Source organism: Microchirus variegatus (assembly GCF_963457635.1).
Source record: "Microchirus variegatus genome assembly, chromosome: 13".
NCBI lineage: Eukaryota > Metazoa > Chordata > Actinopteri > Pleuronectiformes > Soleidae > Microchirus > Microchirus variegatus.
Window position 1 is genome coordinate 16,554,926 of NC_139814.1, and position 15,440 is coordinate 16,570,365.

The 15,440-nt window shown below is 41.8% G+C and overlaps 1 protein-coding gene across 1 annotated transcript in view; it reads right to left on the bottom strand.

The window, feature by feature from the left end:
• The window catches only part of kcnh8 (potassium voltage-gated channel, subfamily H (eag-related), member 8), a gene marked incomplete at both ends in the record, with an annotated part of 53,254 nt that overhangs the window by 21,444 nt on the left and 16,370 nt on the right, over window positions 1-15,440 (bottom strand). Inside the window, 6 exons of the mRNA XM_083899910.1 lie at window positions 773-977; window positions 4,592-4,749; window positions 5,739-5,976; window positions 6,743-6,870; window positions 9,702-9,833; window positions 14,008-14,241. Coding sequence (XP_083756036.1) covers window positions 773-977; window positions 4,592-4,749; window positions 5,739-5,976; window positions 6,743-6,870; window positions 9,702-9,833; window positions 14,008-14,241 — 1,095 coding nt within the window. The remainder of the gene's footprint in view (window positions 1-772; window positions 978-4,591; window positions 4,750-5,738; window positions 5,977-6,742; window positions 6,871-9,701; window positions 9,834-14,007; window positions 14,242-15,440) is intronic.

The following is a 15,440-nucleotide window of genomic DNA, read 5'->3' on the forward strand; positions in this document are numbered from 1 at the left end:
CAGACTCCTCAGTCCACCGTTTCCTTTATATTGATTGCGCACAGAGCTTGACAAAGTGTTCGGCTCCCTCGGCAAGAGAAATGTAGATAAAATGAAAACATTCAATCCTTCATCTCTGCTCAGTCAATACAAAAAAAACAAAAACATGTTCAATTAAGCACATTTATCCACCACGCAGAGTCAGAATGAATGACCTCTACCTGCTGCTGTGGTGAGAGTTCTCTCGTTTCTACTGATTTAAAATACCAATGAAGAAGTTCTCCATTGAGACCTAGAAAAAGACGGTTTTAATCATGATTTTTTTGGTTTAATTGTTCTTATTTTTTCCCTTATTTACTTACAACAACCAAATCCCTATTTAATCCTGGTTATTTATGGATAACTGGATATATTTACAGAGTTACAGAGAGCGACCTGTACTTAATACTCTTGTAGGGATTTCTTTATTTCGTCTGAATATGTGTCTGCAGTGGTATTGTGTTTTTGTCACGATTCATCAAATTCAATGTCATGCTAACAATGACACACTGCCAGTCTATCTTTTCACATCAAGGCAATGAGCAGCAAAATGAAGAAAATCGCAGTCTTCTTTCAACCCAGAGGAGTCAAACAAAAACGAAACCTTCACATCATCAGCTCCTGACTTTACATACCTCCTAAATGTGTGTGTGAAGTGTGTGCTGCTGAAAGGAAGAATGCAGCATCATCAGCAGGAAGAGAGTTGGAAGGTCTTCACTCATACTCCATCATTTCCCCCCTCCCAAGTACTCACCGATATCCCAGTTGTAGGTATTGGCCTCCATCTCCATCTTGCCGATGATGTACCAGATGCAGGCCATCCAGTGAGCCAGCAGGGCGAACATGGACATCAGCAGGGTGAGGACCACCGTGCCGTGCTGGGAGTAACGATCCATCTTCTGGAGAAGCCGCAGCAGACGAAGCAGGCGCACAGTTTTTAGCAGGTGGACCACAGACACCTGCGGGGGAAAGAAAAGGACCCGAAATTATTTTCAAATTTCAACGTTTTGCTTTTCATAAAGGCCAATCATGGTGGGTGTCACAGTTGTCGTGTGTTTTCACTGTCACCACTTCATCTCTCCGCGCAACTACATCTCCTGAACGCGTGTTTCTTTCCTTGCTAAGCAGTTACCATGATGACAAAAACTCCCTTTTCATTTCTTGTGATTTGCTGGTGTTGTGCTAGAGGCATACACACACAGAGAGAGAGAGAGAGAGGGAAAGAGAGAGGGAGAGCAGACGGGAACAGAAACCATGAAACCGAGGAGCAGACTGAATTCGTCTCCCTTCTAATCTCAGGGGAACACTGATAAATCACCTCCGTACGCACAAGTGTTCTTACACAAACCACTGTGAAGTGGCAAAAAAAAAAAAAAAAAAAAGAAGCTCTTGATCGTGCTTCAGACGTTAGAGGACGCTCAGACGCTCTCATGTTCTATTATTACACAGGCTCGTAAACGTGCCAACGACACGGTCCATTGAAATATTCCCTGTAATGAAGGAGCCTTGAATACAAAACTGCCAATTAGAGTAATCAGCCCAACGCTGGCAGGTGTGTTTGTTTTGTCTTAAACTCACACTACAGTGTTTCTCACACTCTTCTCTCCGTCACGTATTTAACTACCTTTTCCACGAGCCCTGCATTTTGCCTCCTCAACTTTACTCACACACACACGGAGTTACTTTCACAAACATGTGCTGTGGATGTGAATGTCATCCATTGTGCACTTGCTCCTCAGGCAATGTTCTCCACCGACAACCATTTGGGACTTGCTGCCATGTATCCCCCACTGGCAGTATGCTCACGTATACATATGCCCCTGAACACACACACACACACACACACACACACACACTATACATTAGTTGGATGTAAGAAAAGTGGGTATGTTACCTTTTCTTGAGAATGTATTTAAGTACACCGTGACAGGACAGGCGATGGTAAGTGGGACACCAATCCCGCAGAAAAGGTGCAGTATATACGTAATAACTCGGTAAATAGAAGGATGTGGGACATAAGCAACAAAGAGGGAGGGAGGAAATAAGTGTGTGTCAGTGAAAGAGCGAACAAGAGATCACACTGTTTTTTTGTTCAAGCGAGAGTAAAAGCATGTGATATGTGGACAGTCTTTATCAGAGCTGCTCCTGCACTGTCTACAGTATGTTTTATGGTGGGCTTTATTCCCCCCCCACACCCTCGCTGTGAGAAATAGAGAGCCGCTGCACCATGAGCAGTAATGAAGTCTCCTGCTGAGCCCTGGGGAGAAGCTCCATCTTTTCTCTATCATCTATCACCACCACACATCCTACCTATGGAGGGAGAGAGCGAGAGAGAGTCCTGAGCAACGCCACGTTCTTCCCCAGCAGCTACGCAGGAAACATGCACCACCTGCCTCTTTCTCCCTGAACTGCCCCTGCTTCCACAAACCATTCAGATTTTCCATTTCCCTTGATCATCGGGTGTGAAATTTACATGGCGCTGTGTGATTGCTTACTTTCCTTTACACAAATCCTGATTACAGTATTTCTCTCCCCCCCCCGCAGCCCCACTTTTAACCCGTCAAGCCAATCACAACAACTCGACCGGCCTTTTTCATTATTATTTACAAAGTAGGCGTCCAGGCCTGGGAGAAACGGTAGAACAAGGAAGTTTGATAGTAGTGGTTTGTGTTGACGATCTACTTAAGCACAATCATGGTCTTTTTAAGTCAGCTCCGTCTTAATCTGAAAACCTGCTCAGATTTAGGACCGTTTTTCTGCCTTAAACACTGACTTTGGGAGGGATAGCGTTTTGTGTCCGAGCAGCTGTGCAAACCTGCAAGTGTGTGGGTGTGTGTTTTATATTTCATCCGCCCGTGGGACTACAGATGGAAATGAGATAGTAGCTTGAGGTAGTACAAAGTATCTTTTCCGTCGCTGAGTTTAATGTACTTTCTCCAAAGTCCCTGATGTAAATTTAATAAACTTTACCACACGAAACACTTGAAAATCAGGTTAAAGTACAGACTTGACAACCAGTAAAATGAGATAGTTGTAAGCCAAACACTTTAACATAATAAAAAGAAAGTAGAGACACCTGGCAGAAAAAAAAAAGAGGAAGGAAACTACTGTGCTGTGGCCATTTTGGTGATAGATGGCTGCAGGCCTTAACGGTGACATCAGTGTGAATGTTCTCACGCAATCCTCAGCAGTAACTGGTCATTCCTGCTCTCCCGGCGGCAGCAGCAGCAGCAGAGGCAGATGAACTTGTGACCCAGTAGTCCTACGACCGAGCCCAAACCTACTGGGATTGTGTTGTATTTCCATTAATAGAGTCTGAAACTAAAAAGGCACCTTCACCTGAAGCAGCCTGCAGCTGCACTCAGCCCATCACCATTCCTTATAGCATATAAAAAATTAGGGCATTTATTTTTTAGTTTTACATTTCTGTCCATTTCTTTGGATGTCTCTGTGGGGAAATATGGTGTTGATTTACCAGCTTCCTTCCTTTGTTTTGTCCACTCTTTTGTATCTCACAGTCCATCTAAAGCTGTACCTTTTTACTCACAAATGAGTGTCGTCATATTAGGTTCACACAAGGCTGATAGGCAACCTGTCACGCTGCGCACAGGAAGTGATTTTACGTCACAGATGACTGAGGCGATTGGTCAAAGAACATGCTATTGTGCTCGTAAAGCGGTAGAAGTTTCAGAAACCTGGAAGTTTAGCAGTTTGACTCATGGATAAATGCTTCCTGTAACCAGATAGTGAGGAGTGGAGGGTGTTGTGGGATCACCTTGACACACGTCATGCAGGGAAGCTGGCACTGCTTTAGTAATTACTCAGAATTCCACGTGGAGGTGAAAGAAGCTCCACACGTTGAACGTTTTTTCAAATGAGGGCCTTTCTGTTCGAGTAACAACAGCGTAAGGGACAATCAAAGTGACTCTTTCTCCAAATTAGAAGAAGAAAAAAAAACCTCCATAAGCAAGCAATCAAAGCCTCCCGATAGTGCAGAGCAAGCCAAGACAACATGGTCTACCTAACTGCTCCAGATCTCTGCTTCCTCCTCCGCTCCACTATTCTTAAGGGGGTCATATATTTGACACGAGGCAGAGCAGGAAATGGGTTTTAATGACACAGGTTTGATTGTTTTCACAGCGCTCGTATACTGTACAATATGTGGAATCGATACACGGAATCAAAGCAAGGCAACGCAGCGCTGGAAAGGAATCTATGTGATCTGTTACTTATGAAAAAGTTAAATGTGCTGCACATGCACCATGCACCGCCGTGATGACAGGATTACACAGAGGAGCTGTGCTACTGTACACGCCATCAATCATAGATTTATTTTATAATAATACTCAAGGTCATGTTCAATTAGGTCCTACTTGTGCTTTTCCTTTGTATTAGTACATAAAATAAATCAATGTTATTTCGACGGATATCTTTCATTTGATCACGTTACATATTAAACAACAAACTCATTTACAATAAGAAAGTAAATTAGATTGATTGATAATGAGATTCAGTCTCTGTCTCTAGCAGTGGTTGTGTTGGTGTTGTTGATAATGAGCCAATAGTTACTCACGACGCTGACTCTGAAGCCGTAGAGCAGGTCAAAGGGCAAGGCGGCCACCAGGTCAATGATGAACCATGTGGTCAGGTAGTGGATGCAGATCTGCCGGGCATCAAAGATCACTTGGCCCGATTTGCTGACGTAAGAGGTGCGGAAATTGAAAACGATGTCTGACGGGAAAACAGAAAAACAGACAAGACAGAAAATTAAAGAGGTTAGAGTTTGGTTGTCGCATATAAGTCTCAACTTGAGGTCAGGTGGAGGGTTGATCAGAGCTGGTACGATTGAGGGACCAACCTGATTTGATTCTAACATGTTTTGATGGTGAGAGGAAACCAAGAACCTGGAGGAAACCCACGCAGACATGGGAAGAACATGTTAACTCCACACAGAAAGCTCCCATACTGGGAATCAAACCCAGCACCTTCTTGCTGTGAGGCAACAGTGCTAACCAGCTAACCATTACTAACCACTGTCCCTCCTTGCATTTAAAGATACATAGATTCCAGTAGTGATTGCTCTAACAAACCAAGGTAAACTCAGCTTCCTCTAAAATGTCGTCAGATATGTACTGTGTTGTATTTACGTACATTTCAATACTAAACGTGTGCTCGAAAGATATTTGAACGTGTCAATAGTTTCTCTATGTGATGACACAGATGTGGCAAAATCGTCACTTCCAGAGAAGCTCAGCTTCTCCGGGAGTCAATGGAGCAGTGGATGCTGGGGTTCTGTGTGATGATTGGAGAAACTGTCTGAAAGACAGGAATCTGTTTTTGATTGACAGAGTTGCGGAATTATACACGACAGAGGAGCCTTTGCTCAGGGATATAGCCCATTTTCATTTCTCTATATACGCTGTAAGTAAAAGAAATATTATATTATGTTCTAGTTGTTTGTTTGCAGAATTTATGTAAGAATGTATGTATAAATAACTGTGGGCTTCCCGTTTTTTAAAGACCAGACGACCGGAACACGGTGTGAAATCAGTAATCTGTGACTTTCCGTGTAACCACACTCTAACAAGGTTTTGAACTGGGACCACAGAACCCATTTTAAATGCTCCCATAGCCCATTAAATTTAAATCAATCCAAATAGATGCTTTCCACTTTCAAATAACTCTGCAGGTGATAAATATAAATGAAATCCAAAACGCACCTATGATGAATAGTATCTCCACAGCGATGTCGCTGACGGTGGTGCTGCGCGTGAGGTCGTCGTCGTCGCCGATGAAACACACGTTGTACGGCACCGTCACGGCGACGTAGAACGTGGCCAGCAGAATCAGCCAATCCCAGCCGGCCTTGAACGTGCTGTAGTGCAGTAAGATGAATTTGGACTTCTTGGCGTCGGCTACCTTGTACTCGGGCAGAGCGGGAGGATCCCCGAACACATTCTGTACCGAGATAAGAGATAACAGTCGCGTAATGTGCTTACTTCACTCTGATGCAGTGAAGGTTTACTACACTAACGCACCACGTTTTCTAGAGTTTCTAGGAGTTACAGAGCTGTTCTTTAGTTATACAAACATGTAGATGAAAATATCATGGTATACATCATCAAATCCACAGTTATAATGCAGCTGTGAGACCCTATGGTATATTTATTCCATCGTGTATGCAACTTCATACATCACCGGAGCTAATTAACTGTCCCGTTCGGTAACAACACATCCTGTTTACAAGTGTATTGACGAAATTTTGCTATATGTACAAATGAATCTCATACATTTCACAACCTTGCTTGGTTTCGATTTAAGCTAAGTGACCTCTTCTTGGCTTCTATCGATATTTCTGTGACATTTTTCCAAGAAATAAGGCAGAATTAGGGAATTTAAGAACAGGTAACATATGGTGAGAATCTGGATTTTGTCGATAAATGAATATTTTTTCCGTCACAGCACAGTTGTTATTGTTGTGAGAATAAATAAGACTAAAACAGGGCTACATAGCAAGTGAATCTCTTCACAGTGGTGCTTATTGGAGATATATGTTCTAACCCTTACCCTCGAGAGTCTGTTCACCCCAAAGCAGATTATTTCTCCTCACCTGTCATTTGATTTTATGGATAGTTTAACAACAGTTGTTACCTCTCTGCCTGTGTTTTACAGCCCTTACATCCATGTTATAGCCTCCCTTGTTGCTCCGTGTGTTTGATGGTACCTTGTTGAGTTTAATCTTGCTCTTCTCTCTGCTGTGGAGGTGACCAGAGATGTGGTAGAGCACCGTGCTGCTGCGGAGACGAGACGAGCTGAAGTGAGAGCCTGTTTTCCCCCTGCCGCGCCGTCTCTCTGTTAACACACACACACACACACAAGTAGGTACATATACCCCCTTCAACACTTTACCCCCCAAGGTCAACTCCTGATGAATGAATCAGTCATTATGCTTGATGAAATACATAATATTCATGTCCTGAAATGCGACTCATGAATATGCAACTGGAGGAAAAGTGTTTCAAGATTTTAAACCCCTAAAAATGTATTTTTCAGGGCTAAGACCTGGTTTTAGGGTTAGGGTTAGAATTAGGTTAGGGTTAGGGTTAGATAAGGTTAGGGTTAGAATTAGGTTAGGGTTAGGGTTACAGTCTCGGGAATGCATGTCTTCACTATGCTATACAAACATGGGTTGGGGTGTGTGTGTGTGTGTGTGTGTGTGTGTGTGTGTGTGTGTGTGTGTGTGTGTCTAAACTATAGCACCACACCACAGTTTTCAACTTTAATTAGTCAGTGCAGAGGGAGAGATGCATTTATGATGGATTGCTCCTGGTTGGGCTTTTTGTGCACTTTAAGTGTCGTCATCAGAGATAAAAGTAGACAGTTAGTGCAGGAGCGATGTGTTCAGATTGAGGAGTAATTGCAGAAGTCGCTTTATTGCTCGTGGTGTTTTTCGAGAACTGTAAGAAAAAAAAGAAAGACTAAGGCCTTACTGGCTCGAGGGCAAACTGTACAACGGCAATGACTGAACTGAAGAATAGACACGATAACTGCCGCTGAACTTCCATGCTGAAAGTATGTGCAATCGGCGCCGAGCGTTGCCAGCGTGCGAGTCTACGGACCCCAGATGAGGTGAACAGACAGGGCCCATCCATAATGTGCCGGAGCCTTGGGGGGGATGTGATCCGGCAGAAGCACAGAGACACTGTCTTATTTTTAGATCTAATGAATTTCCCTCTGCATTTATAGGCATTCATGGGTACAGAGGGGGTTTATGGGCAAGAGGGAGTGGATGACAAAAGCGTGTAGGGGGAGATGGGGATATAGGAGATGAAGAGAGAAAGGTGAGGAAAGGACACCAAGTAAAAGAAAAGGAAGATAAGGATGGTAAAAAAAGAAGAGACATGATTGATGATTAGCGAAGAGGCTGTTGATGCAAGAGAGTGGGTTTCCCTCTTCATTGTCTCATCAGTGTTCAGGACAGAGACTTATCTGGGTCACATCCATGTCTGTCCATCCTTCAAAGACGTCCTCAGCATGGATGGAGGACCCCATTGATGTCGTACAGTGTCTATAGTGTATTTGTGTTCACAATCGTAACTCTTGTACTTTGGTGTTTTGGTGTTTAAAGAATTAAGTTAAAACATTTTTGATCTTTCGAAGCTAAAGTTTGAATAATTATTCAAGCAGTCAACTACTTTACTTTTGCATTTATGTTTGCAAAAAAAAACTTTGCTTCTGCTTCTTGGTCCGTTCTTTTTACTGTGATGAGTAAGTAACAGTAAGTAAATGAAGAGGCAGCAGGTCTTAGATGAGTAAAGTCAGTTTGCTGACACACACACACAGAGAGAGAGTTAGTGACCTTCTCTCTTGCTTTGTAAGTCGTTTCTGGCTTCAGCTTAGATGTTGCCCTTAAGCTCGTCCTTTGAGGAATCTGATCTTGACCGCAACTTCATTTCCTTTAGTTTGAATTTATAATAATGAATATACGATTAAAAGGCGAAGGGCAAACATGAGGTCAAATTCCAACAGGGACATTAAAGAGACTCTGTGCTTTTGCTTCAAAAGGGATCGACTAATATATGAGATATTAGCTTTGTGCTAAAGTGGGGAGTGTAAACAGTGGATTTGTTTTGTCTACACATTTTAACAATTGGTTGATGGATGAATGAGTGAGCCACGGCCTTAACAATATTCACATAATTTGACAATCGTCACAGCAGTGAGTGCCACAAGAACAGATAGTTAAAGGTGCCATATGTAAGAATGTGGCCAAAAACGGTTACTACATTCAAATTCAAAATACAGAGGTCTTTTAGGTTTCGTTTTCTGACGTAACTGGCAACCCGTGGTTGCTCGGCAGCTGAGCCTCTACTGACTGCAATGATTGGTAGACGGCGGTAGGTGGCGCCACATGCCAAAACATGATTTCAAAACATAAACATGATTTGCAGTCTGCAAAATATTCTTTGTTTTTTGCAAATATTTTGTCTGTACTGTTGTTGTTGGTGAGTTCAGTTTGTTATATGAACATTATTCCTGAGTCTCTGTGACATATTAGGAGGATTTTATGGCCAGTTTCTTTAGATTTATTACATAATGCACCTTTAAAATGATGCATGATACAATTCTTTAATTGTTGTCTTTTATACCAGTCTTGTAGGTTCTAAAATGGACATATGAGATCAGCACAAGAACGGTTATAGTCTAAAATCAAAGGGGGAAGACCATTGTTTTGCAAATTGTTTTTAGAATATCACGAAAAAGCTCACTAATTTCCTGTATGTAAACATGTGGCTGATGTCTTTATGACTGACAGCTCAAATGTCATACTTTTCCGTGGCGCGTCTGCAAGTGTGAATCCTTAAAATGGCACCGTTTTCATCTATGGACATCATTTTTGTGAGTGCTTCACACACAGTGTCAACAATATGCACGTAACATTATCCTGAAAATACATGACTCACTCTTTCAATGGACACTCTAACACCACCAGAGTCTTATTATATTGTGTTTCAAATGACTGCTTCCACAATGACGTTACGAATTCGTGTGGTGGAATATGGTCTAAATTGTGGCGCTTCGCACACACGCACGCACGCACGCACGCACGCACGCACGCACGCACGCACGCACGCACACACACACACACACACACACACACACACACACACACACACACTGACCTTCCTTCTTGTCCTCTTGGATCGCCTTAGCTTTAGTGTCTGTGATGTCTTTAAATGAAGCCAGAAAGAGCACCACGTCTCCTTTCTCGTTCTTAATTGGCACGATGTCCAGCAGACACCAGAACAGCACAGCTGCAGGAAGAAAAAAAAAAAAAAACACTCCTATTATACACCAACTTTGATTGTACTGAGAATGGATTTACAATGTGTGTGTGTGTGTGTGTTTGTGTGTACACCAGTGCGTAGAAATAGACATATTCCCACACTATTAGTATGCCTATCTCCGGCTCCTATCTCCCCGTGGGAGAAGCGGATCCTTTAAATAGTCAAAGTCCTTGTTCCCCAAGCGCAGCAAGAGATGAACCTATCTTTGAGGTCCAATCTGCTGCTTAATAGATAGATTTTCAGAGGAACTAGAGGGCAGTGTCTGTGCGAGCATGTGATTGTCTGCACCAGCAGTCCACATCCAATAAGATACTGATTATTTGGGCGTATAGAATACGTGGAACATTCACAAAAGCAGAGGTTATATTATACTACATTTCACTCTAATCTATTCGGTGATGAGAAATGAATCGCTGATTAAGAGGGATTTCCCATGGAGTTCCCTCCCATCACTACCACTCACTAAATATTCCTCGCCTGGTGATGAGTCAATTACAGTGTTTGTCTGTGTGTGTGTGTGTGTGTGTGTGTGTGTGTGTGTGTGTGTGTGTGTGGCAGCGCTATCAGGCACACACTGAGAGGAAAGAACAATCCTGATTGCGAACACGCAGCTTTCTGTGTTTTTTTTTTTTTTCTCAGGCAGACAAGTGGAGGACAGAGTCAATCAGCTTAGCGTGGAAGACAGAGAAAGGCTGCAACTGGCACAAGCATTACTGAGCAGGAGTAGGTTTTTTTAAAAAAAGAAAGAAAAAGAAAATGATCCTGCCATCCAGAGACAGGGGGAGGTGAAAGGTAACAAGGGGGGAAAGTGATCGAGAACAGAATTAAGGGAAGAAGGGGGGGGGTGAGAGGAAAAGACAAATACAGAAAGACACAGAGTGGAGAAGACATGTCACAGCTGTGATGCAATGAGAAAGTTAGTCTTACGCGAATCTGATCTGTCTGCGGGATCTATTGGAGCTGCAACTAACGATTATTTTCATAATCGATTAATCTGTCGATTAATATAGTTTGGTCCGTAAAATGTCAGAAAATGTTTGTCAAACCTGAAAATGACAACGTTCTCGTTGATGACTCAGTTTTGATGATTTCTTTGTTATGTGGAGCAAAGAAACAAAGAAAATATTCAAGTCAAGTCAAATTTATTTATAACGCACATTTACAAGCGGCTGAGCCGCAACCAAAGTGCTTCACAGAAAGTGCTTATGTGCAAATACACATTGGAAATTGACTAGTGCAAGTAAAAGACAGACATTTTCCCATTTAAGAGGCTAAAACAATCAGAAATCTTGTTTTAATCATGAAGAAAAGTTTAAAACCTGATGAATCGATTATCAAAATAGTTGACGATTCATTTAGTAATCGATTATTTAATTGTTTCAGCTCTAGAATCTACTGAACCTGCTCAACATAACTCCCTGATGAATTCATCACTTCAGAAGAGTACGGTGGCCCAGAGGTGTCAGGCCAAATACAAACGCCACAACACAAATACAAATGCTACAACACAAATACAAAAGCCAGAACACAAACACAAAAGCCACAACACAAATACAAAAGGCCTGATACCTCTGGGCCACCGTAGAAGAGTGTATGTATGACGCATCATTAACTAGAAGCACTCCCCACAAAATAGGGATAAAAACAGTGATAGCGTCTACGGATCACTTGTTCCTGGTTCCATTTGGACATTTCCTGAAAAATTAATCCAAGTCCTTCCACAACTTTTCGAGTTATGTTGCTAACAGACAGATGGACAAACTCCGGCGAACAATATTGACCATGTGTAATTAATCTGTTCTGGAAAGCATCATCATTATATCATCAATCATATCACACACGGTGAGCACACTTAACTCTTAATCCCTGCACACAACCCAATCGACTTTTGTGTGATTCAAGTATAGTGTTAGCTGTTTCCCTGACTACGGGAAACTTCCAAACCGACCTGTTCATGAAGCTACTGTATAGGGCTCTATATTCTAATAATGAAAAACAAGACACGCTCTTAAACCTGATACAGTCATTCATCAGCGACCGATAATCCCATTTCCAAGCTCACATATCAAAACATTCCACTTCCTCGGCTTGCGCTGGTAGAGAATTCCTCTAAAAAGCACAGAAAAATCAACTTTGGCTTGTTTCGTTTCCATGACGACAGGGGCAACATCTGCTCAGGAAGATTACGTAACAAAATAAAAGCACCACCACAACAGCAGAAGTGGACCTTACAGTGAGAGCGAGCGGTTTTTGTCGGCGATACAGTTCAACGTGGACGCTTTTACCGCTCAGTTTAATCATTCGTTCGCCCAAACACAAATGACAGACTTCATTGAGCGGTGTTTGTCTCCTTTTGTGTCGATTCAAACCGCTGAATCAAAGCGAAGGACAACTGCCGTAGACGGCATATCAAGGACACGTGGCCCCATTCACACACCACAGAAAGCATGTACCCAGTGATGTGGTCATTATTTTTTTTGACCTCATTTTGCTCACTGACTGGCCAGCTGGCTAATCAACAAACCAAACCACACCAACACCACAGCTATAGCTGTTATAGGCACATGGTATTTAATGGAGACGGGTTTGAAGAGTCATGAGCAGCTATGAACGTTTACAGAGATAAAGGCTCTGTTTAATCACCTTTTAATGAGAATGTACCAATTCCTGAAAACAAAAGTTGACAATTTATTTAGCTTTTCTACAGAAATGCAACCATTTTTGTTGTATTTGATTAAAACTCAGAGGGAAGAGAATCACATCATAATACCTTATATCGTTAATTAGACAGTATACTGTGCACTGCCTGACAATAAAAGAGTCACATGCTCAAATATTTTGTTTACTGCCTTCTGTACAAGCCTGTGTGGGCAGTGTTATGATCTGGGGTTGCTTCAGTTGTGTGTACTGGAACTGACTTTGTAAAAAAAACACTGAATGACTAGATCTTTAGCCTCCTTAGACCTGGAGCTCTTGTTTGTTATGCATTGTTTTTAATTTCTCATAGATATTTGGGCTTATTGGGATCCGATGAGTATACAAACTAAGCATCATCTTTTGACGTGATGTAGTTTTTCAGAAAAATTATGTCCCACATACAGAGACTCTGTCGTTTCCATTGAACAATGAAATCACCGTTGTGTAGTTAAGTGGAAAAACAACTCTTTATTTCCAACATGAACACATGTTTTGAACACCACAGTGCAAAAAAAAAGAAGACAAGAAACAACAATTTCGCCTTTCGGGAACATCGTTTTGTCTTTTGGTTGCTTCTGCACCACAGAATAAGCCTATTTTGCTGCTCGAAAAATTGCACACTCATAATGAAACGAGTATAACTCTGCAACCACAAGGTCTATTTGAATACTTAGGGTGTCATAGTGAAGGGAACACATGCAGGATTTACTAAGTATCAGTAAATATCAGTGCATGTGTTACTGGTGAAGAGTAAATGGATACAACAAAAACTGACAAGCACTTTCAGGATGAGTATCTCTTTAGAATGATGCAGCTGCAGCTCTGAACTTTGATCAAATCAAAGTACAATATGTGAACTTCCTCTCTCTGCAAAGGTTGACTTGGCTCAAGTGAAGCAAAACACAATTAGAGAGGTTTTAGTACAGAAAGAGCATCTGTGTCATTTGTATTGTATATTCTCATGAATAAAACTGCTCATTTAAGTTTTATATCACTATTAGTGTTCAATGAAATAGTTTATGGCTTTGTTTCAAAGTTTCAGTCTGACTTCTACATATTTTTTATTCCAAAAACGAAAACACAATGTGGCAGGACTGAGCTTTATCCCAGTACAATAGTAGCTTGAGCTTTGGTCGTATATCCTCAGAATCCGTGGAGTTTCTGCTGTCATTTGAGTTGTATGCTGGTGTGTGTTCTGGATAAAGTGTCGTAGCGTAGCGTCATGGAGTTTGAGATGTAGCAATAAATTAAAGTTGTTAATGTTTGTCACATTTAAAATAGGTTGATACTGTCTTCTAGCCCTTGTAGATTCTGATTGCAGAATTGGATGTGAAACATCACTATATTTGCTTGTGTTTAGTGCAGTATTCCGCAATATTTTGACCCAGAGCCTCTCTGTGTCCCCCAATTGGGGGCTCAACGACTTGACCACTAATAATCTCACCTGTCTTTTTGTAGAACATGATCTCGTCCTTAAATTCCTTGCGCTCCTCCAAGGCCTCGTCGATGCTAAGGATGATGCTTTCACTTGTCTCGGGCCCGTAAAGGAATTTGCAAGCGCAGCTCTTCTGCATGACCTCGGCTCGAGAAAATCCAGTGAGCTCACAGAAGCCATCGGAACAGTAGACTATGGGAAAGCCCTTCGACACCTGAGCATTGGCCAGGATGAAGTTGCTGTCTGCAGGGGAAAGAGGAAAGAGACCTTGTCAGGTTATCGCGGAATATTCAAAGTAATACACGGATAAACTTCACACTCAATGCTATAACATTTAAAATAACAGTGTGTTTTAGCCAAAGAGGTACAATATCAAAGTTTGTCACAGAGCAAATAAAACAATTTATTGTAAGTCCCAAAATCAATGAATCAGTGTTATCCATCCAACACAAACCGCCAGTTCATCGCAGGGTCAAGGTTCAGGTCCATAAATATTGGGACATTGACACAATTCTCTTCTTTTTGGCTCTATACACCACTACAATGGATTTGAAATGAAACAAACAAGATGTGCTTTAACTACACACTTTAATTTGAGTATTTACATCCAAATCGGGTGAACGGTGTAGGAATTACAGCACTTTCTATATGTGCCTCCCACTTTTTAGGGGACCAAAAGTAATGGGACAATTGACTGAAAAGCTATTTCATGGACAGGTGTGGGCTATTCCCGCGTTATGTCATCGAGGGCATTCCTAATGTAAAGCAAGGAATAAATAAATAAAACTCCTTAAATATTAGCATTACATGTATTCAGATTAAATAACTTCATAATGAAAACGTATACCATGGTGTTTTCTGATGTAGCCGCTTGAGGTGAACAAGCTGTCACATTTAAATGTAACCACTCACAGTTTCACAGTTTAACATTAACAGTCAGGTCTGAGGGAAAAACACCTCCAGAGAAACACACACACACACACACACACACACACATCTGGCTCTGTCACTGTTCACTGCTCCACTATATTCATTATGGAGTCACTAAAGTTGCTTGTCTTTGTGACTGCTGAGCAGCATACAGTGGGTTTACCAGAGCTTTCTGCTGACGCCATCTGCTTGCACGGTGAAATATAACGAAAGAGGCGAGCGCACGAAGAGTGAACACACCGCGTGGGAGCCGGGAAACCGAAAACAGTGAGCTGAGAGAGGCCAGGATGTCTATGCAGCTGACGGCAGGGAGAGCAGAGGATGTATAAGAGACGTGATTTTCAATATATGTACTCAGAGTTGGAATGTAACACAGTACAAATACTTTGTTGCTCTACTCGTTATTTATATTTCTAGCAACTTTTACTTTGACTCCACTACATTTCCTCTAACTATCTTTGTTTACTCGTTACTACCAACTAAAATTAGAAGAGTTGGTATCATGGTCTGTA